The 23,585-nt window shown below is 43.0% G+C and overlaps 2 protein-coding genes across 3 annotated transcripts in view; one reads left to right on the forward strand and one right to left on the reverse strand.

Moving 5' to 3' along the window:
* PLEKHM3 (pleckstrin homology domain containing M3) overlaps positions 1 to 23,585 on the reverse strand; it is a 798,157-nt gene that overhangs the window by 122,795 nt on the left and 651,777 nt on the right. The gene's annotated exons all lie outside the window — the stretch shown is intronic.
* The window catches only part of ADAM23 (ADAM metallopeptidase domain 23), a 77,115-nt gene that overhangs the window by 2,872 nt on the left and 50,658 nt on the right, over positions 1 to 23,585 (forward strand). Inside the window, exons 3-7 of the mRNA XM_083707117.1 lie at positions 8,018 to 8,094; positions 12,090 to 12,153; positions 15,344 to 15,426; positions 18,654 to 18,717; positions 21,174 to 21,246. Coding sequence (XP_083563243.1) covers positions 8,018 to 8,094; positions 12,090 to 12,153; positions 15,344 to 15,426; positions 18,654 to 18,717; positions 21,174 to 21,246 — 361 coding nt within the window. The remainder of the gene's footprint in view (positions 1 to 8,017; positions 8,095 to 12,089; positions 12,154 to 15,343; positions 15,427 to 18,653; positions 18,718 to 21,173; positions 21,247 to 23,585) is intronic.

Consider the following 23,585-nt stretch of genomic DNA (forward strand, 5'->3'; position numbering starts at 1 on the left):
GAACCCCAAAACACCCCAATGAGGACTGAGCATGCTCAGTGCAGGATGGTGACTGGCCAAGGGGGAGTGGAAGGCAGTGGCTGGAAACCTTAACAGGAGCATTCCACACTGCAACCTGTTTCAGGGGCATGCTTCTCATAAGTATATTTGCCACCTTGCCAATAGACACCTGTTTTGTGCTTTCTAATTGCAGGTGTGCTATAAGATTGACATCATTCAGTCTTTTTCTCTGAGGGACAGGGGAGAGCCAATTACCTGCATTCTAATATAGGATACTTCTTGGGTATTTATTAATAGCATTATTTCAAGTTAAAGAGTAGCACTTCCTCTCATTATTAGTAGTTTTGTGCTACTGGAACCAAAGGGTTGCATGGTAAGCCTAAAGTCTTTGGCCTATAGCCAATGCTAATCCTACTCAGAGAAGACCTAGTCAAATTAATGAACCTAAGTTACTCATGCCCATTAATTAACCTCACTGGGTCTTCTCTGAGTTGGACAAGCACTGGGTACAAGCCTTTGTATCACGTGTCAGATCACTTCTTAAACTTAGGAGATCTTTGACATCCACTTCAAACTTTAGACCTTTGATCTTTAAATTAAGGCCATTTCTATAGCATTAACTCCTAAAATCTAACTATAATCGCTTCCAGAATAATGGGAAATATTGGATTATGGTAAATACTAAAAATAATCAATTGTGGCAATACATGACTGAGATTCAGAAGGGCCTGGGCTTGTGCACAAAACACTCCCTTGGATGTTCTAGAGCCAGTCAGTTAAAATGGCTAGTTTCCTTGCTAGTTTCCCCCGGAAAAAAGATAAATGTTCTCAGCCATACTTGTTGTTCCATCTGCCCAAGTGTTCCAGCCTGCCAGACAGAACGATCCCTCACTGTCCTCTTTGCACTGTTCTGGGCATTCTGCTGACCTCTCCTAGGCCTATTTGGGTGCTCAGGGCTTCCACTGGGGCTTGTTAGGTGAATCCTGCACAAGATATACCAGTGATATACACTCATGATTTGAGTGTGGATCCTCTGGCAGCCAAAACAGCACTATCTGTGCGCAGGTGAAAAGTAGCAGGTGGCTTGGGAGAACTCCATGGTTTAGAGAAGTACCAAAATATTTAAAAGACACTCTTAAGGGTTATGGGGACTCCAAAAATGCTTATTGAGGGCTGAGCGTGCTCAGTGGGCACAGGGTGCTGGCCGGCTGTTAGAGTGCAGGGAACAAAATGGGAGGGGTAGGAGAGCACAGAATGGAATATGCTAGAAAAAGGGCATGGCTGGGATCCAAAACAAGAGCTCTCTATGCTGCATCATTTTGTTGGAGTTTCTATATGTCAGGTTCAAAGTCCACCTTGCATGAGGGTCTCTGGACAGCTTTAGGCTAGTTAATGGTCTGATCTAGTCTGCAGGGTTGTTGGGAGAAAATGAAAAGTCCATATATGTAATCTTGAGCTTCAGGGAGGGCAGATTTCAAGACTGATGAATATGTGAATATCTATATGTGGAACAGGATTAATGTGGCTTTGCTGAATTAATTATACACCAAGGTTGGCATAACTGAAAGATAAAGGCCACAGCAATCTGGAGCCGAGTGAGTGATTCAGCAAAAGGAGCTGACAGAGAAAAGAGAAAAATAGCTCTAAATATCTGAGATTCTGAGATGAAAGACTTCGGTTAATGCAATAGTTACACAGAACTGTGTGTGCAAATCTTGTTTGACATAGGCCTCTTGTCAGCTGGTTCATTGTGAAACATGCTTTATTCCTCCTAGGGGGTGGTACGTATATAGAGACTCCTAAACACACATGCTTTGGCAGTGGCCAAGATATAGATATGGATGATTTGGAACCTTATCTTTACATCTCAACTAATTGAGAATGTCACCATACTTTGCACCACAGTCCCTTCTTCTGTGGGTGTCAACACTTCAATAAACTCTCTAGTGCTTATGAATCATGCACATAGTCTTGCAGGCTGCTTACCTCTGCTTGACTGTATCTGTGCATGTGTCATGACACCAGCCATGAGCAACAGCATAGTCTCTGACTTGGGGGGGGGGGGGAGAGCCAGCCAGATTAGAATGACCGCAGAGGTGCTATAATGAAATCTCAACAACAAGCCTGAACTGGAGCAAGTTGGCCAGGACTACCCTTGAACGGAGACCCCCAGAGGCAATGCTTCTTTTGCCAGGTTTTGCTGATAGATCAGCTACCTCTCTGCCCTGGACTTGACACTCCCTAGTGCTTGCTTGTTTTTATGGGTCATGCCCCAGATGGAGTAAACCGAGAGGTGGACGAGTGTTAGGCTCAAACCAGAAGTCTCTTCCTCTAAGGATTTTCACTCCTCAGGAACAGGGTAGAGCATTGGACGCAGAAGTAGGGATGCTTGAGGAATTTCATTTCTGTGAATTCCAATATGAAATAATCTGATCTGCTCCTCCTGTATGAAAGTGTGGATCATAATATTAAATATAGAAAATGCGTAAAAATAGAAAATATGGATGATTGGTGGAGGAGCTGGTGGAAGTACAAAAATTGGAAATTTGTTAATATTGTTGTGATGATGAATTTGTAAAAGGAAAAATTAAATAAAAATATATAAAAAAAGAAAGTGTGGATCATAACGTAATTATGCTATTCTTTTCATTTTGCAATTCTCTGAATTTTAGCGATACAGTTTTTAGCTCAAAATAAGTTCTAAAATATGTATTTTAGGATAAAATATGTTTAGAAATGCATACACCGAAACTCAGAACACACAGATTAACAACAACAAATTAATGTAGAAACAAAACACAAAAAGACATTCATAATTGATGTGGATGGGAAATAGAGTGATTTGTGCATCCCTACCTAGGAGGACATAAGGACTAAGATTGGGTCCACACATTGTTGGTGCAAGTTGCTAACTTAGAAATGCTTGAGTGCCTGCTATCTGATTATGCTACACTGTTGAACCGTGCTGTGTCTTTTGAACTCATGATCAAGGCAGAACAGTATGTTTCTTCATAGAGGATACATACATAGGACTATGGAACTGTAGGGCTGTTTGGATCTGGTGGTAGTTTAAACAATGAGGTAGGATCCTTCATAGTGCCCAACTATACTCAAGGCAGCTTATCAAATACAAATCTAAATTACATAACAAGTTAAAATCGACACAAACGTGAAATCAAATAGCAGTATAACAACATCATATAAATACATCAGGAACAAGCAAATTATCATAGCTGGTAAGTGAAAGGGCAATTTAAACATGATGAAAGCCATATCAACAATAGAAAATGAAAAAGATATTGGAGGCTCTGACTAAAAAATGCCAGAGTAAAATAATCTTCAAAGTCTGCTGAAAAGCTGGCAAGGAGGAGGCCGGAGGGATTTCTTTTGGGAGGCTATTTCATAACTTAGGCTCCACAACTGAAAAGGCCCCTTTTCATGGTCCGCTATCTACACTTCCTTTGGCAAAGGGACCATGAGAAAACCTTAAGAAACTGAAGATGAATTTCCAATAGGTTCATAGGGGAGGAGACAATTTGTATTTCCTGGTTCTGAGCCTGAAAACTAGCTGGACGGCAGTGAAGTTGGAACAAAATTGACCTAATATAGTTTGGCATACCAGCTCCAGAAATCAGTTTAGTCACAGCATTCTGAACAAGCTTTCCTTAGGAAATCCCTCATTTTTTTGGTATGTAATTGGTAAAAAGCACTCCAGTGTTGTCAACTGTGCACGACACATCCAGGATTACCTTGATTCTGCAGACCTGTTGCTTCAGGAGCTGTGCAACACTATCTGGAACTGGCTGAGCACCGCTTTCAGTATAATCAGTACCATCAATTAGTAGTACTTCCATCTTGTCTGGATTAAATCTCCATTTGTTCACCCACCAATTTCAGTACTCCCAGCAGATATAAATTTATAACTTCACTGCCTCCCTAGGACTGGGTGATGAAAATGAGAGACTGAGCTGAGTATCATCAGTAAACTGATGACACCACAGACCAAATCTCTGGGTGACTTTTCCCAGTGGTCTCAGATAATAAGAATGTGGCTAGTAATCTTCTAAATTGCCCCGTGCCAAAGGGACCAAGGGTTAGGGAGATTGCATTGCATCTTGTTGACACAGGTAAGATTGCTTCAAAGATAGCTTGAGATAATATCAGGAAACCAGGCTAAAACAGCTACATATCATTTCATGTCATTTTTATTTATTAATTACAATCAGAACATTCTTCACAATACTGTTAGTTGCAATTGGTTCCCATGTGCATTATATCTTTGCCTCAAGAAAGATAAAAGGAAAGGAAAATAAAGGAATTCCAACATTGTAAAGGTGGGGGGGACAGGAGAAAATGAGTTATATAGTTATTAAGCTATTACCTAAGGTAGCATTGTTAGTCTTTTCAGAATTGACATAGTGTATTCTTTGAAGCAATTTTAAGGGAAATAAAGCTATTATATTCACATTAATATATTGTTGTTGTTTAGTCGTGTCCGACTCTTTGTGACCCCATGGACCAGAGCTCGCCAGGCCCTCCTGTCTTCCACTGTCTCACGCAGTTTGGTCAAACTCATGTTAGCTGTGCTCTGGCTAGGGGTTATATATGCACATGGAAGCAGAGTCCCTAGCTAGATGGCAAACTGTGTTTTCAAACTAGTGCTTTACATGTAGTTCCAGTCCTCTCCTAGATCCAACCCTTGGGGCTGTCTGCATGTGTGATGGCACATCTCAGTTTTAGGAGATGGGAGCAGGCTAGACCTTTCAAAAGGGCTTTGCATATGCAGTTCCAGCTGCTCTGTAAATACATAGTTGGATTACAGTCAGTGATGATTATTTTTGGCTATAGCGGTTGGAATGCCTGTAGTGAGAGTATTAAGCGCCCTGAATGTTAAGAAGGCTAATAGTCTTCATTGGGTATGCCACAACCTCAGATAAACAAAGAGGTTATCCTGCTTTGCTTACAAACTCTGTTGATTGTTTTAATAGGATTGCCAGTTCAACATAAGCAGCAAACTACTGTAGAATAATGAATTATTTAAAAAGGGATTCTGAAACAATTAAGGGCTAAAATAAGGCTTTGCCACATTAACTAAATAGTTACCTTTTCAAAAATGCTGTCAAATTCATCATGTGGGAAGGATGAACTATAAAAAATTCTTAATGGTAGGGTGGAGTATAACTGTGTATTTCATAGGAAGAGGACGTAGTGGTGTGTAATTTCTTCGGAGTTCATGTTAGTTACACAGCCAGAGTATTTGAAATCATTTTGTCACCATGAAACTTCTAGAGCTGTGTTTTTTAGGTACTTTTGTTTATTTATTTACATACTACAAAGTTTATATGCTACTGTTTAGCTAGTAAGGCAGGGGTCCCCAACTGTGGGTAGAATTGCTCACCAGACAAACTGGCAGGTACCCCATCCCCACAACCTGCTCTTTTGGCTACAACAGAATGCTTCTTTCATTTTCTTGGGGGATGGGGAAAGCACCTGGAAGAGATTCAGGACCACAGGTAATGTTCCTATTGTTGAAGCCAGTCATCCAAGTTGTCTCTGCAAGGTCCTAGAGCAACTAGCTAAGTTTTATAACAGGGCTAAGTAGATATTGCCTGGGGGCCTGACCTTGGGTACTGCTGCTTGGCTAGTTAAAAGGCTGGTGCCTTCTTCAGCCACTGTTGGTTCCTTCAGATTAATTGGCGTTCTAGCTGTGAAGAACACTTCTCAGAGTTCTATTGATTCCCCAAGGTGTTTGTGGACCAGCCATGAGAGTCTGGCAGCAGGGGTATCTCTCCAGGGATTGGGGAGAGGAGGTGGGCTCCAGTGTCCTTGGACCCACACAGGATGGACCAGGGACTGGATCTAGCTCCTTCAAAGAACTTCAGTTTGCTGAAGGACACTCCATCTGAAAAGTCCTGGTTCTAACCTTTGTTGTTGTTGTTTAGTCGTTTAGTCGTGTCCGACTCTTCGTGACCCCATGGACCAGAGAACGCCAGGCACCTCTGTCCTCCACTGCCTCCCGCAGTTTGGTCAAACTCATGCTGGTAACCTCGAAAACACTATCCAACCATCTCGTCCTCTGCCGTCCCCTTCTCCTTGTGCCCTCCATCTTTCCCAACATCAGGGTCTTCTCCAGGGAGTCTTCTCTTCTCATGAGGTGGCCAAAGTACTGGAGCCTCAGCTTCACAATCTGTCCTTCCAGTGAGCACTCAGGGTTGATTTCCTTCAGTATGGAGAGGTTTGATCTTCTTGCAGTCCATGGGACTCTCAAGAGTCTCCTCCAGCACCATAATTCAAAAGCATCAATTCTTCGGCGATCAGCCTTCTTTATGGTCCAGCTCTCACTTCCATACATCACTACTGGGAAAACCATAGCTTTAACTATACGAACCTTTGTTGGCAAGGTGATGTCTCTACTTCTCAAGATGCTGTCTAGGCCTGTCATTGCCCTTCTCCCAAGAAGCAGGCGTCTTTTAATTTCGTGGCTGCTGTCACCATCTGCAGTGATCATTGAGCCCAAGAAAGTAAAATCTCTCACTACCTCCATTTCTTCCCCTTCTATTTGCCAGGAGGTGATGGGACCAGTGGCCATGATCTTCGTTTTTTTGATGTTGAGCTTCAGACCATATTTTGCGCTCTCCTCTTTCACCCTCATTAAAAGGTTCTTTAATTCCTCCTCACTTTCTGCCATCAAGGTTGTGTCATCTGCATATCTGAGGTTGTTGATATTTCTTCCGGCAATCTTAATTCCGGCTAGGGATTCGTCCAGCCCAGCCTTTCGCATGATGAATTCTGCATATAAGTTAAATAAGCAGGGAGACAAAATACAGCCTTGTCGTACTCCTTTCCCAATTTTGAACCAATCAGTTGTTCCATATCCAGTTCTAACTGTAGCTTCTTGTCCCACATAGAGATTTCTCAGGAGACAGATGAGGTGATCTGGCACTCCCATTTCTTTAAGAACTTGCCATAGTTTGCCGTGGTCGACACAGTCAAAGGCTTTTGCATAGTCAATGAAGCAGAAGTAGATGTCTTTCTGGAACTCTCTAGCTTTCTCCATAATCCAGCGCATGTTTGCAATTTGGTCTCTGGTTCCTCTGCCTCTTCTAAATCCAGCTTGCACTTCTGGGAGTTCTCGGTCCACATACTGGTTCTAACCTTGGCTCCCCCTTAATCCTTGTTTCAGACTTTCATGCCAGGCTTGTCTTCTCTCTCTGACAACCCCCCCCAACTTCTCATTGATTGCCGTCAACATTAATGGTTATACTTGTCAAATATTTCAAGGAGGAGACTATGTAGATGGCAGCCAACTCCATTTGTATTTCATTTTGACGTTATATTGAGTTTTCAGCCATTTGAATTTGACTTCAGACCCACTTATGGGATGGAGGCAGGTTTGGATGCTCTGGTGAGTGATCTGTGCTGGGAACCTGGAAATGTAGAACTGTTAGTTCAGTTGGACATCTCAATGGTTTTTGATACTATCAGCGATGGCATTATCATGGATCACTTGCCTAGCATGGGCATCATTTTACAGTGGTTCTGGTGATATGTGTTGGACGCCTTCTGTTGGACGCCTTGTTTCAGGGGTTCCTCCTCAGGTACCAACTCGGAGGGCCCATCAAGGGGATCCCCAGCATTGAACTCAGCAGACCCAGCCTACTCTAATCCTGCCCTTAGGCTACAATCCTATCTCATTGAAACAAGTTGTGTATATTTCTGAGTATACATTTTATTTTTTTATTTAATTTATACACTGCCCTATACACAACAATCTCAGGGCGGTTCACAAAAATAAAATAAAAAACAATGTCAAAATATTTAATGCATGTTGCACATGCCGGACGTTTACAATTTTCATTCAAAAACACATCAAGCAGAGGAAGAATATAGTGCAAAGTGTCCATGGTTAGGATTCCACAGTTTGTGCATGAGCTGGTGTGCTGTGAATAATTTGGCAAACTAACAGAATAACATTTGTGTGTTTCTCGCCTTCTCCCGCTTCCCTCCTTGTCTTCAGGCTGTGCATCTGGCTCAGGCAAGTTTCCAGATTGAAGCCTTTGGATCTGAATTTATTCTTGACCTCTCCCTGAATAAGTAAGTGCATGTTTATGGCCATTTTTTCTTCCTTTTGTATTATTAGCCTTGAGCTGTTTTAGTTTTAAGAAATGAGGAGGCTCTGCAGTCATTTCCTGAAATACTGTTTGATCATTGAAACCCTTTAAAAGAGGCAAAATCTGTGGAGGAAATGTCTGTCGAAGGCTACTAACCATGATGGCTCAGCTCTGCCTGAACACCAGCTGCTGGAAACCACAGGAGAGGAGAGGGCTCTTGTGTTTGGGTCCTCCTTGTGAGTTTCCCACAGGCATCTCCTTAGCCACTGTTGAGAGTAGAATGCTGGACTAGATGGGCCATTGGCCTGCTCCAGAAGGTTCTTCTTAGGTTCTTATGCTTACCTGTGCTAGGCTGCAAAGAAGTACATGTATTGTTTTGATTATTATATATTTATTTATCCCCTTCCTTTTCCCCTGACAAGGACTCAAGGCGGCTTACAGATAAAATAAAAACAGAAAGAAGCATAGAAGAAAACAATACAAAACATTAAGAAACAATTAAACATTAATAGAATTAAAACTGTGTAGACAATCTATGTAGACTGCTTGTTAAAAGCAGTCAGTTCCCCAAAGCCTGTTGGACCAAGGCAGAAGGACAAGAAGTGGGGAGCCAGTCTAAATTATCTAGGGAGGGAGTTTCAAAGTTGGGGAGCACCCGCCGAGGAGGCCTTCTTCTGCATCCCTACCAAGTGTCCCTGTGAGGGTGGTGGGACTGAGAGAAGGGCCTCCTTCCAAAGATCTCAGAATCCATATGAGGGAATATGGTCTTTCAGTTGGTTGGACCCAAGCTGTGTAGGGCATTATAGGTCATAACCGGCCCTTGGAATTGTGCTCGGAAACAGACTGATAGCCAGTGGAGCTGTTATAACAAGGGAGTCATATGCTTCCTATAACCATCCCTGGTCAACAATTTGGCTTCAGCCCTTTCAGTGAGTTGAAGTTTCTGAGCAGTGCCATGTAGAGCGTGCTATAGTAATCCAAATGGGATGTAACTATGGGTTGTATCTGCAAACCCAGACTCAAGCCTGGCCATAGCATTCTGAACTTCAGATGATTGCAACTTTTGGTAGTGACCATAACAAGGTAAGATCTGTGAAATGTTATGAGTCGGTTTAGAAGTGAGAAGGCTTCTAGGCCTCCACATTCCTGCCCTTTTTCTGCCCTTGAACTCTCTCATGCTTCACTTACCTCTTGCCTATCACTCCTCCTCAGTATTGATTCAAAACCGGGAATGAAAGCAGAATGAAATAAAACTGGAGAAAAAGTAAAAGGAAATTAAATAATTTAAGTGCAAAGTGTAGCCAAAAAAAAAAAAAAAAGCATGGTCAGCTTATATGGTCCTTGCTTGACTATTTCAGCCATTTTAAGCGAGAATGCATCAGCACAAATATTTGTCAGCTGTGCAAGAAGCACCATTCTCTTATTGAAGTTCAGTTAAGATCTGTTTTTGATTATTTTGTTAGTAGCGTGACTGCTTTTGGAGCGAGAAAAGAATGTTTATGAAACTTACTGGATTTGCAGCCAGTTAAATTATTTTAAAATGTGGACTCACATATTAGCACATCTTTCACATACTGATAAATTTGTCTCAGGAACTGCATTTTAGCTGAACTAGAAGTTATTTAGGTTCTAACACCTAACTTGTTTGTTCCATCATGGTCAATGAAATGATGACATTCAGAGTCATGCTTAGCATTATCTACTGTCACCATAAAAAATGTGTGCATTAGAAAGGTGCAAAGCAGGTGAAAAACAGGAGTTTTGCTGGATAAGAGATGGGAAAAGTCAGCAAATAAGCTGATAGGAAGAAAGCAGAGATAAGAAGGGCTTTTTAAGGTTCCTTTAAAGGAAATTGTGGAGGACATTTAGTGCACAAAAGTGTTCATTTGCAGTGTTTCTTTGCACAGATGAATTGTCCCCTCTTCCTTTAAGGATTCTTATCAGTTTTTTCAAGGGTAGGTAAGCTTTGCAACAGTGTCCTTTAGCTGCACTGCTGTGAAAATGTTTGTTATTTATTTGAAGCAATTTTATCCTATTGAGAAAAGGTTCTCAGAGCAGCTTGCAAGGACCTGAAGAAAGTCACATATAAAGTATGCATTTCAAGCAACATAATTGACACGAAGCTGATATATTACCTTAATGATTTTAAAATAAAACATGACAAAGGAGGTAGAATGCACATTTAACGCAGCAAAATTAACAAAAAAATTCTTAAACATTTCAAATGAAAACATTACTAAAGGAAGTCAAATATAAAATGCACATTTAAAGCAGCATAATTAGCAAGATAATAAAATAAAATAGGATTGCTGCCAATCCTGCCATTGGTGGTTTATGGTGAGTGGTGGCTGTGGAAGCTCAGGCTCAATGACCTGGGTCTGTACTACGGGCTTATCCACACTTAGCTTTCCTCCATGATTTTTTGGCAAGGTATGTGCTTTAAAGCTCTGTGAGCACCCTTTTTTTGCCCCAGAGCTTTCCCTGCGTAAACCTGCTCTTTAAAGCCGAATTGGAACAAACGGCAATCGGCAGAAAACTCAACTTGCTGTTTGTTGTACTTCAGCTTTAAAGAGCAGATTATCGCAGGGAAAGGTCTGAGGCGGGGGAAAAACACTTGGACCCAGAGCTTTAAAGCGCAGATCTGTGCCTGGAAAGCACAGGGCAAAAGTTAAGTGTGGATAAGCCCCAAGAGACAGCCAAGATCAGGGGTCAGCAAACTTTTTCAGCAGGGGGCTGGTCCACTGTGCCTCAGACCTTGGGGCGGGGGGCGGACTATATTTTTGGGGGGGATAATGAACAAATTCCTATGCCCCACAAATAGCCCAGAGATGTCGGATTTAGAAGGTGATTGGGCCGGATCCGTCCCCCGGGCCTTAGTTTGCCTCCCCATGGCCAAGATGGTCTCTTCAGCAGCCTCAACTTTTGTAGCTGGAGCCAGCCAGGGCCCTGCCCTTCAAGCCAGCTGGGAAAAGGCCTGCAAGGCAGGGAGCAGGTCTTCCAGGACTCGCAGGCAAGATTTTTCACCACCTCTGAGTTGACCCCCTTAGTATTCCGTGTGTGTGGGTACAAACCTTTTTCTTCCATCCTCTGATCTAGTGACTGATCCTCATGTTCTGTTAGAGATATTGATAAAACAATGTTTTCACGAGTCAATACATTTTTTTTAGCTTGTGTTTCCCCACAGCCTTGGTAGTATCCACCATACTCCTTAACAGTTCTGCCATTTCTTTTATTTTCTGGGCTGATATCTGTCCCCATCTTGGTAGCCTTCTGCCTCTTAGTTGAGAATTTCCTTCCCAGCAGGCTTTGCCTCCCAGGGTTCACTGATGCATTTAACTTTTTTAACTCTTCTCTTTCCTAATTTGGTGTATTGGTTTCATTGTTATACTATAATGTTGCTTTTGATATGTTGTCCTGAGCGTTCAAAAACATAAAAAGCAGCATGTGAAAGCTTTGTTTCTTCTTATTTTATTGTTTGTGTTGCAATTATTTATATGTTTTAAACAAGTTTTAATTCTATTAACGTTTACTTTTTTAAATGATTGTTTTTTCTTTGTTTTTAGGGTTTCTTGTTTTATCTGTAAAACAAGGGGTCCTGTCAGGGGGTATAAATAAATATATAATAATAATAATAATAATAATAATAATAATAATAATAATAATAATAATAATAATAATATAATTTTAGTAATAATATTTGTTTACACACGTGTTTCTTAAGATAAAATTGTTCAGTTGGGTGTAAGTAATGCCATAGTGAATACATCTAATCTTAACTTTCATAGAAAAAAGTACAAGTGAATATTGTAGATTAACTGTGATAATCAATAATCAAGGCAAATGTTCTTTGTTACTTTATTGTTTGCAGGATGAATTATGTTAAAATATTGAATGGATAGATAACCATACTGAGCACATTCAGGTTTTCTAGCAGTATTGTTTAAAGAACTATATATATTTTCTCTCATTTCTTTGTAGTGATTTATTATCCTCTGATTATGTGGAGATTCATTATGAAGAAGGAAAACCACAATATTCAAAGGTAATGTAGAAATATTTTATCCTGGCCAAAGAGTGAGCATTTACCAGCATATCCTCTACATGTTTCCCTCTCCCTTTTCGTTGCACATTTCAAACTCTAGGCAGTTTTTGAGGTGCATTTCCTGTAGTGACATCTGTAACAGGGTCATTTCTAAACAAAATAAAAAAATTCCTTCCAGTAGCACCTTAAAGACCAACTAAGTTAGTTCTAGGTATGAGCTTTCGTGTGCATGCACACTTCTTCAGGGTCATTTCAGGGTCATTTCTGTTAGCAAGCTTACAGATATCACACCACCAAAAAGCATATTGTCTGGAAGCATTTTGCAATAGTTAGAAAAGGACCTGCACATCGGCGATCTTGCGTCAATTTGACACTCCTAAAATGGTTGCCGCCTGTAATATAATAATTACAGATTGTATACACTTGGCAGTTAGGAACCACTTAACAAACGTAATTATTTTTGTTTTAGAGGAGCTATATTTAGTCATATTTTCCTGTCTGCCATTAAATTGATAGATGTGTACCGAGTGAAATTTCCTATGCCAAGCGTTAACAAAATTACTGTAGCCACCTGATGTATATTCATTGCTGAAAGCATAGATCATGCATTTTATGGTTTATGGAACTTACAGCATTAAGTAGGGCATCTCTTAAACGTATCGTAAATGTTTGCAGATTTCTACTACTTCTCACCTGTTCAAGTTCTGTGCAAAAGTGTAGAAGTTAGTATTCTAACTTTACCCATTTCTGTACTGTTAAGTTTGAAAAAAAGATATTTAACGGATAGCATGTCAGTTAGGATTAGTGGAACGTAAAACTACGTTGCCTACCTCATTGCAGTGCTCTCAGTCTGGCTGCTTGCATGGAACCATGCCTCCTTAGGCCATAATTATCCCGCCTTTACTTACAGAGATTGGCATTACCATTATCCTTTGCAGGTGATGGTGCTTCAAAACTTTCCATAAGGATTTGAGAGACTTGAGACTGTGGGCCTGTTTAGATGTTATCTCTCCCCTTGCTTCTGTATATGTGAGATCAGAGGGAAACTTTTTGGCTTGTGTGCTTACTCCCTTGCTTCAGCCACCATGCATGCATAGACGATGTCCAAACCTGGAAATCCTATGTTGTTGTTTTTTAGAGTATGCCTCTAATGTTCAAAAGGGAATCAGTGTTGAAATAATTGTTGGATCTCACAGTTGGATGTTAACATTTATGTGTGGTGAGGAAGTTTTGGTAATCCTGGGACCGTTCCACATTTCTCTGTATGTAGATGTTGTGCTGCCCTCAGTCCCATGTTTCTCTGTTGCACTGTGGGAGGGCTTGGTGTATGTACTGCTACCTCATATGCACAGCTGCAATAAGACTGAAAAATTGGGAACATAGCAACTTCATTGGCCTTCAAACGAATTTACAAAATATAGTTGTTGTGTTGTTTTTGTTTTTTAAAAAACCATCTTCCTGGCCCTTACTCAGTGCTAAAGGGACTATTTGCATTATCAGCAGCTCTGGAGTTGCTGAGTCATGAGTCTTACACAGAACCTTTGAGTCAGCAATTGCACCATCTTTGCATGCTGCAGTAACTTGATCTAGATTTCCTTGAGGATATTTACAGACTCAGTTGGTTCACTGAGAAGAACCTTGAAATCGTGTGTTCCATAGCAGGTATCATTACATCCCCCAAATGCAGAACTGATTTATTACCCTGAAGGTCAAAGATAGCCCTTTAATATTTAATTTAAGGAAAGATTTTAATTAATTTTTTAATTTAAATTCAAATTGCCCATATGTGGAGACTTGAAACTGAGATGAAATAATTTAGAAATAATTGCTGCAAGACCAGCATATAATTGCTTCTTTGTGACCTTTGCAATAAGTCATTTGAATGCGCAAACCATAGCATACAATTTTACTGAAAGCACTGGCTGACTGCAGAGGCATTTGGGCCTTCTGTTTTCTTAACATTTTTGTGTCAGAGTAGAGTTAGTAGTATGCGCTTCCTGTGTTCCTTAGTGACCAGAGAGAATAAGTACATCATTGCATATCTGGCTAATTTGCTTTGTCATTTACTTTCTTGATAAGCTAGTAATCATTATTTTGTTCTTCCTCTCACAGGGCAGTGTTTTCCAGAGATCTTTATTTTATTCATTGATCTTAGAAAACAAAGTGAAGATAGCAACTCTGGTTTCAGATAGAAATACAGTGGTACCTCAGGTTACATACGCTTCAGGTTACATATGCTTCAGGTTACAGACTCCGCTAACCCAGAAATAGTGCTTCAGGTTAAGAACTTTGCTTCAGGATGAGAACACAAATCATGCTCCGGCAGCGCAGCAGCAGCAGGAGGCCCCATTAGCTAAAGTGGTGCTTCAAGTTAAGAACAGTTTCAGGTTAAGAACGGACCTCCAGAACGAATTAAGTACTTAACCCGAGGTACCACTGTATAATAGATTCAGATTATACATCATATTACTTAAATCCAGTGCTTTTTTTCTAAAAAAACCCCCAAAAACGTTTAGGGGTACTCTCATTTTAACTTGAGAAAATCACCATTCTATAGTTCAAATCGGGGAAAATAAATACAGTAAATGGACAAAACTACAAAGATTGACAAAATGTTTAGGGGTATGTGTCCTCCCAGGAAAAAAGCACTGCTTAAACCACAGACTCCTAGATTATCAATCAATTGACTGCATTTCTAACTCCTCTGTAAATATTGTGCTCTCCTTTTAAAAGAACAATGGATTATTATTATTATTATAATAAAAACATGTTAGTAGGTATTTTGGCTCTTAAAACATCATAAATGAAGCAGATACGTCTATAGTTTATTAGAATATAGGACTGATGATTCCTCAAGAACTTTCCTTCGAAACATTAGTTAAAGGTTTGAATTCTTAAAAATTCTAATCCTACCCACTGAGTGGAAAGTTTAGATGAATCACTACTAAGTCTGTTTAGAACTGCTTTAATTCAGTGTAGCTTTTTGTTTGTTTGTTTCATTTAGGAGAAATACATGCTTCTTGTACTTTCCTTAAAAATGCTGGAATTCAAGACGACATGCTTTTTGCCTTGTATAGCCTTTATGCATACACCCAAGCGATCACTTACCTTATACAGTCCAGGTGAACACTAACCCTTTTATAAGCAAATTGCAAAAACCTTAAATGAAGTTGTCCATTTTATTCCTCAGGGAGGAGAACACTGTTACTATCATGGGAACATCAGAGGTGTTGAGAACTCCAAAGCTGCGCTTTCAACATGCAATGGACTCCAGTAAGTACTGGTATTATCTCAGAACCATAGAACTTTAGAGTTGGAAGGCATCCCAAGTCGAACTCCCTGCAATTCAGGAATCTTGCTAGTTTATGTAGTTGCAGGGACGTCTTTACCATTGGGCACAGTGGTGCAGCGAACCAGGGCGCAATGCGGTGGAGGGCACCAGGCGAAGAGTCTGGGAAGGGGAGAGTGGGGAGGTAAGCGAGGCGGAGCAGGCGCTTGGTGCCTGCGTGCCTCCAGCACCCGTCTGAGGCGGGAAGGCTCCGGATGCTTTCCCGCAGTCCAGATGTGCTGGTCCCAAGGGTTAACCGTGAGGCGAGGTCCGAGTCCAGTCCGAGGTCGAGGGTGCAGTATGGAGGCAGTCCATCAAAGCTGACGCTGGGTCCAAGGCAGGGAGTCGGGTGAGTCAGGAGCTCCGGCAGAAAAGCAGGACAGGGTGCAGGCAGGAACAGGCTACCAACAATGTTGCTCCCACAACTTGGACTGGGGCTGGCTGGCTTTTATCGGCCCTAAGGCATAGGGCGGCCCCAGTCCACAGGTGACTCGCCTCTCCTGGCCTGGAGACGAGCACTCCTCCTGCGGGAACTTAGTTCCCTCCGCCTCTCTGCCCTGGGCCTCTGCAGCTCAGGAGAGGCTGGAGGGTTACCGGACCCAGAGGCAACCTCAGCTTCCCCTGACGGGGCTGAGAGTGGAGCACCTGCAGGCAATGGGTTCTCCATCACCTCAGGAGCCAGAGCAGACTCAGCTGGTGCCTGCACCTGAGGATCCAGTACAGGTGAGGACCCTTCAGGCTCAAGCCCCAGCCCCGGCTCAGCTGGTTCTGGAGGCGGGGAATCCTGTGCAGGCTGGGATTCCTCAGGTTCAGCATCCAAGTCCGAATCCGAGGCCATCACACTGGAGCTGCGTGGTGTGTGCTTGCATCCTAAGCATAATAAACGTGACTCTATCACCTCCCCCCCCCATCCACTCTACCTCAAAAGATCCCCACGCTCGAGGCTACACGCTGCAGCTGCTGCCCCCTCCCTCCTTCCCTGGCTTCTCCACCGCCATGCACGGAGCCTGCCTCCTCCCGCTGCCCCCACCACCTCTGCACTCCTTCACACGAACCGCATTTCCTTCCCCTGCCCGATCCTCTCCCAGTCAAGTTCTCTCCTACCTGCCTTCCTCCCCAAGCAAGGTCGGCGAAACTGCGGCCGAGTGAGCGTGCTTCGACGCTGCATTGACATGGACGGCCTTGCTCGCTTCGCCTGCCCCTGCCCAGACGAGACCCCTGCCTACCTCCTGTGCCGCCTCCATCGTGCCCGGCTGCCCAGCCCCACACCTTGATCCCACCGCAGGAGCCGATGCCCAGCCGTGCTCGAGCAGCAGCGTGAGGGCGGGAGCAGCCTTTCCTAAAAAAACTTTAGCCCCCCCCTTTAAAAAGCTCTGGGGGAGGGGGGCGCCGGAGCGATCTTTGCACCATGGCGCCGGATATGCTTAAGATGGCCCTGTATAGTTGCAACATAGTTACTGGATGGGATTGGGGGGGGGGAGTCTCCCTCTCCGGATGAGCCCCTCTGATGCTTCTGCTGCCACCTCACAGTCAGTGAATGCTTTAAGGAATTGTGGAGGAAGATGAGAGGCTCGCAGAAAAGGTGCACAGGGTGGGTGGCCAGGAAGGGGTTATTTGGGGAGTCTCAGATTTACTTCCAGTTCAATCAAAGGTGAACAGCCGATGTGAATGCTTGGATGAACTACGGGGATCTTCCTAGATACCCATATTTTTAACTACCGTATTTTTCGCTCCATAAGGCGCACCTGACCATAAGGCGCACCTACTTTTTTTGGGGGGGGGGTTTGAATTCAAGGGGGAAAAATATGCGGCTCTTGGGGACTTTTGCGGGAGGTGGGGGAAGTGAGAGAGCCTTGCTCTGTCCCTTCCCCCACCTCCCGCAAAAGCCAGGGATAGCCGCGCGAAGTCTCCCCAGGGCAGCGGGATGAAGGATCCCCGATGCCCTGTGGAGGCTTCGCGAGCTACCCCAGAGCTGCTCAGGAGCTTGTGGGGCTGGCAGGGGAAGCCCGGGTCCCATCCCCCCCCCAGCCCCAGGGACCACACATTTGCTCCATAAGATGCACAGACATTTCCCTTTAGATTTTAAGAGGAAAAAAGTGTGTCTTATGTAGCGAAAAATACGGTATGTTTCTGATTCTATGGTTCTGTGGAGCTGAGTGTTATTTTAATTTCAGGTAGGTAGCCGTGTTGGTCTGACGCAGACGAAATAAAAAATTAAAAAATAGTCTGGTAGCACCTTAGAGACCAGCAAGGTTTGTTCTGGGTATAAGCTTTTGTGTGCATGCACACTTCAGATACACTGAAACAGAAGTCAACGGACACTTATATTTAGTGGTAGGGTGGGGTGGGATTTTTCTCAGGAGGGTAGTAGGAGATGTGTGATTGACTCAATGGGTATAGTAAACCTGTTGACGACTCTTAACGACTGCAATTAGTCCTACAGGAAAAAGCAAGGGTAGTATGCAGATGACCAGAAACAGCTTTAGCATGTGTAATGAGACAAGAATCCAATATTCAGACCAGGTCTTTCCATAGTTTTCAGTATATAAACCCTCCCACTACAGACATACCTCGGGTTGAAGTAGCTTCAGGTTAAGCATTTTTGGGTTGCGCTCCATGGCGACCCGGAAGTAACAGAGTGCGTTACTTCCGGGTTTTGCTGCTTGTGCATGCGCAGACGCTCAAAATGACATCATGCGCAGAAGCGGTGAATCGCGACATGCACAGACGCGGGTTGCATTTGCTTCAGGATGTGAACGGGGCTCCAGAACGGATCCTGTTCAAGGTGCTACTGTATATATAAGGGTCTGGTGACTTTTGTTTCAGTGTATCTGAAGAAGTGTGCATGCTCACAAAAGTTTATACCCAGAACAAACTTAGTTGGTCTCTAAGGTGCTACTGGACAATTTTTAATTTTTTTTAATATGTTATTTTACTGTTATTGATGGGTATCACTATTCCTTTTTTCTGGTTTTATATATTGCTTAATTTTTTTGGAAGCCTCTTTGGGAGTGTTTGCCCTAAACAGTCTTATAACTATATTGAATAAATTGATGGGCTCTGTACTCAGATATTCCAGTCTGAAACAGTACTGATGATTCTGTAAATGCCTACTCTGGTATAGCTTCCTTGACTTGATTCTCTTAAATCTATGTTTTTTCTTATATTCTAGTGGTATGTTTGAAGATAACTATTACCTATATTTGATAGAGCCTTTGGAATTGACTCATAGTACGGTAAGTTAATAGTGAGCTATGTAGGTGTTGTTTTGGTTTGTTAACTGATAGGCTTGAATAGAAGATAAGAATTTTGAAGGTTAGTAATATGTTTGCAATCTGATTTATGTACAACTGACTTTGTTTGCTATATTTGAATATTCATTACCTTATTTAAAGAATAAAGAATAATCTTCATATTCTATGAATATGCATTTAGATGACAAAAGTCTCTAAAACCTGGATTCTCCCGCTGATTGCTGGCAAGATGTTTCTGATCTTCAGTCATATATGTGTCCATTTTTGTTTATTGGTTGAAATTTAAGCAAGCAAATAATTACCGTCCCCTTTTTTGTTTCCCCACCCCTTTCTTTTGTAAGCTGATATATAACTTTAAATCTGAGCATTTGCATCTATTTCAAAATCTTAACTGCCAGTGGGTATTACTATATGTGTAGATGGAATTTCAGTTTCCCCTTTTCCCTTGAAAACTTCCAGATTCAGGGAAGCTCTGATTCAGTAGATACAATCAGTGAAGATAGCTTTGAGACTCTTTCAAATTAAAGTCCTTCCCCTTCTTTTGGTGGGCATCTCTTTAGGCTCCCGTAGGGATTTTTTGAAACTGGATTCTATCCAAACCCGATTCCTTAGAGCCATCCTTAGGATTCCCCCCTCGGTAGCGGGTGCGGTTATGAGATTAGAGGTCGGCTGGCAAGCTCTACGGTACATGGCCTTGAAGACGAAGCTCTGGCTATGGCTCAAGCTTTGTTTTAAACCAGTGGGTATTGCCCCCTTGATATTGAGGGACGATTTCCAATCATCGTGGGAAAGGGAGGTCATCAACGAGGTTCAATCCTGCGGATTGTCTCACCTTTACTTTGAGTCTATGACGTACAATCAAGCTAGAGCTGTGGTCTCCCGGAGACTGAGTGACATTGCCAGACAAGAGGACATAGCCCAGGTAAAACCAGGGACGTTCCTAGGGGACCAGATTTATCGGACCATACCAGCCCCCTACCTTGCAGAAATTCACTATGTGGAATACCGCAGACTTCTTACAGCGGCTAGATTAAATGTCCTTGACTCTGCGATATTGTGGGGAAGGTACAGGGGAGTACCATACGCCCAGAGAACCTGTCATTGTGCCATGGGTGTGGTTGAGTCCACCGAACACATTCTCTTGATTTGCCCTTCTTATGCAGAGCTTAGACAAAATTTTATAGACCCACTCCTATGTCAATTTAGCTTCCTACCTGGAGAAAACCAGGTTTTACACTTGCTGAATAATGTCACTAGAGCTATACCTTCCTTGGTGGTCAAATTTCTTTTTTTAGCTTTTAAGCGTCGCAAGACAATAATTGACTGTATTGATATGGGGCTATCTGTTTAGCCCATTTTAGTGTTGGCTAAGCTCTAAAATCTTCCTGGATGTTTTAACTGTGTATTGACAAATGTACTTTTTTCTGACTGACGGTCGAATAAAAGGTTGATGATGATGATGATTCAGTAGATAGACTTTAGGCAAACTTCAGAGGATCACGACTATTCCCTTGTATCTGAAGATGTGGTGTGGAAAATAGATATAGGTCCCCGGATGTGAGGCTCTCTGCCCCAGCCTCTTCCTGCTCACTAAACCCTGTTTCCTCTTCAGCTCCGGAAACTTCCTCCTCCCAGTCTTCTCCGTCTAATCGCTTACTGTCGTCCCACCTCCAGTCTGCTGGCTCTGAGCCTTCTTTCCCTGGGGGTTCTTTTAAGGGTTCCCCAGCTGGACCATAAAGAAGGCAGATCGCCGAAGAATTGATGCTTTTGAATTATGATGCTGGAGGAGACTCTTGAGAGTCCCATGGACTGCAAGAAGATCAAACCTCTCCATTCTGAAGGAAATCAGCCCTGAGTGCTCACTGGAAGGACAGATCCTGAAGCTGAGGCTCCAATACTTTGGCCACCTCATGAGAAGAGAAGACTCCCTGGAAAAGACCCTGATGTTGGGAAGGATGGAGGGCACAAGGAGAAGGGGACGACAGAGGACGAGATGGTTGGATAGTGTCTTCGAAACTACAAACATGAGTCTGACCAAACTGCGGGAGGCAGTGGAAGACAGGAGTGCCTGGCGTGCTCTGGTCCAGGGGGTCACGAAGAGTCGGACACGACTAAACAACTAAACAACAACAACAACCAGCTGGTGCCTCCCCCCCACTCCTCTGCATCTAGCCAAGTCCATGACGGAAGGAGAAGGGAGATTGTTTCATCAGCACAAGCATTGCTGCTTGCCAGACAGAACAATAATAACGGCATGACATTGAATTCCTCATTATATCTCATAGTGTGGCTTTGCACATTTGGATTAATTGTTACTGCAATATTAGTTAATTTAAAGGGCGGAGCTTCATACCCATGAACAATATTCCATAAATTAGAATGTCTTGAGCTTGAATTTGTCCCATGAATGACAGACCTGTTTTTCTCTTTTGTTACAGAGGAGTACAGGTAGACCACATGTCATCCAGAGGACGTTGGGAACAAATACTTCCAAGCAATTGGAAGACCTTGGTATGGGACTTTTGATACCCTGTTGCAGTGATATTTAATGCTATACAGTGGTACCTCAGGTTACATACGCTTCAGGTTACCTATGCTTCAGGTTACAGACTCTGCTAACCCAGAAATAGTGCTTCAGGCTAAGAACTTTGCTTCAGGATGAGAACAGAAATTGTGCTCCGGTGGCGCGGCAGCAGCAGGAGGCCCCATTAGCTAAAGTGATGCTTCAGGTTAAGAACAGTTTCAGATTAAGTACGGACCTCCGGAACGAATTAAGTACTTAACCTGAGGTACCACTGACAACGACTTTGTCAGTTATAAATCATTTAACTTTCTGCTGTAACAGAAAGGAAGTTTAGGGAAGTTTTTAATGTTTAATGCTGTATTGTTTTTAACACTTGATTGGAAGCCGCCCAGAGTGGCTGGGGAAACTCAGTCAGATGGGCGGGGTATAAATAAATTATTATTATTATTGTTATTGTTATTATTACTACTACTACTACTACTACAAGGGCTGAAACAATTGGTGGTTGTCTGTATTTGAATGCTGCAGCATTAGAAACCTCTTCGGATGTTCTTTGAATGTGTGCAGAAATAAAATGCGGAGGTGAAGCAGGACTGCGCCTGTTTCCATCAGTGTCTCCATCCTTACTGTTTCCAACCCTGAGTGTGGCATATTGAGCAGAAGATCCGAAGAGGGATCCTTTGCACATTTGGAGAACACACTTAAGAATCCTTCCTGTGGTTAAGAGCCTCATGTAACCAGGATTCCTGATTGTTGGGGTGATAATAAGCATGTTTAGCCAAACATGTGAAAACTCTCCTTTCAGTCCTTCCTTCTGAATGAGCAAAGGTGGGAGGTGGAGTCGGTGGAGATGGGGACTTGCAGGGTGGGTCTGGTGAATATGCTTCTGCTCGCTCTCCATGCATTATTCTCCCACACTTCTGAAGAATGCCTGGAGGCAGGGGTGACCTGAGGGGTTTCAGCCCCTTAGGTGAAGCACCTTGTTGCCATGATGGGGGGGCAGGCAAACTCCATGATGGGGGGCGGGCAGAAGGGGAGATTCCCCCCTCCCTGGCTTGGCTGCGAAACTGGGTGGCGGAACACCCCCCCCTTTTACCAACTCAGCAGGAGGGTAGGTGTTCCACAGAGCTTTGCCACCAGTCCCTCTCTGCCCCTAGATTTGGGGAAACCAGCTGGGCAACAGAAAGTGGATGATGCCTTGGAGGGGTGCCACCAGACACAGCTGCCTCACCCTGCCTTATGGGTGGGCTAGCTCTGCCTGAATGAGACCAACATGCTCAATTTCCCTGCAGAACTAGGTAAAGGTAAAGGGACCCCTGACCATTAGGTCCAGTCATGGCCGACTCTGGGGTTGCGGCGCTCATCTCACTTTATTGGCCAAGGGAGCCGGCGTACAGCTTCTGGGTCATGTGGCCAGCATGACTAAGCCGCTTCTGGCGAACCAGAGCAGCGCATGGAAATGCCGTTTACCTTCCCGCTGCAGCGGTACCTATTTATCTACTTGCACTTTGACATGCTTTCGAACTGCTAGGTTTGGCAGGAGCAGGGACTGAGCAACGGGAGCTCACCCCGTCGCAGGGATTTGAACCGCCGACCTTCTGATCGGCAAGTCCTAGGCTCTGTGGTTTAACCCACAGTGCCACCTGGTTCATGATCTTCCTTTCTTAATATATCCCTTTTTCTTTTGCAAAAAATAATAATCATTTTTAGTGACAACCTGATATTTACCTTAATGATGAAAATGTTAGGATTTCATTGTCATCTACAGATGAAGCAATCAAGTTCCAGTTGTTTAATTTTTTTTGCCAGTGCTCATGGAAATGTTGCATTTCAAAATGTGTAGTTTTTTTATCTATATTATTTTTGGGTCAGTAGTTAAACCCCAGTAGTAAATTACTCTCTGGTTCTGGTATTGCCACCCATACTGATTCTCTGGAGGAATCTGTCCCTTTTTGATTTCTGGTTAGTTAGACTCTGTGACCTCTGATGCCACAACTGATGAAGCACTGGTAGTGTGAATCAGTGTGTGGTTTTGGGTAGTCATGGACACCAGGGATAGGATTAAGGAGGCCGTTCAGTGGTTCCAAGGTGAAAGATCTACATGGAGAAACTGTGTCTGAGAACAATTTTGGTAAACGGTAGTAAATAAAGTTGTCAGCTAAGCACATTAAACAACAAAAATCATGTCTAAATAGACAGGTTTTTAGCCTTTTTTAAAAGGGTGAAGATAGAGAATTTGGGGGACAGCACAGCTGATTTTGTAAGCTAATCTGCTGCTCCCTACATATGACCCCTGCAATTGCAATTTGAGACAGCAGTAGTGGTA

The sequence above is a fragment of the Podarcis gaigeae genome, assembly GCF_964106915.1.
Source record: "Podarcis gaigeae genome assembly, chromosome: 1".
Lineage (NCBI taxonomy): Eukaryota > Metazoa > Chordata > Lepidosauria > Squamata > Lacertidae > Podarcis > Podarcis gaigeae.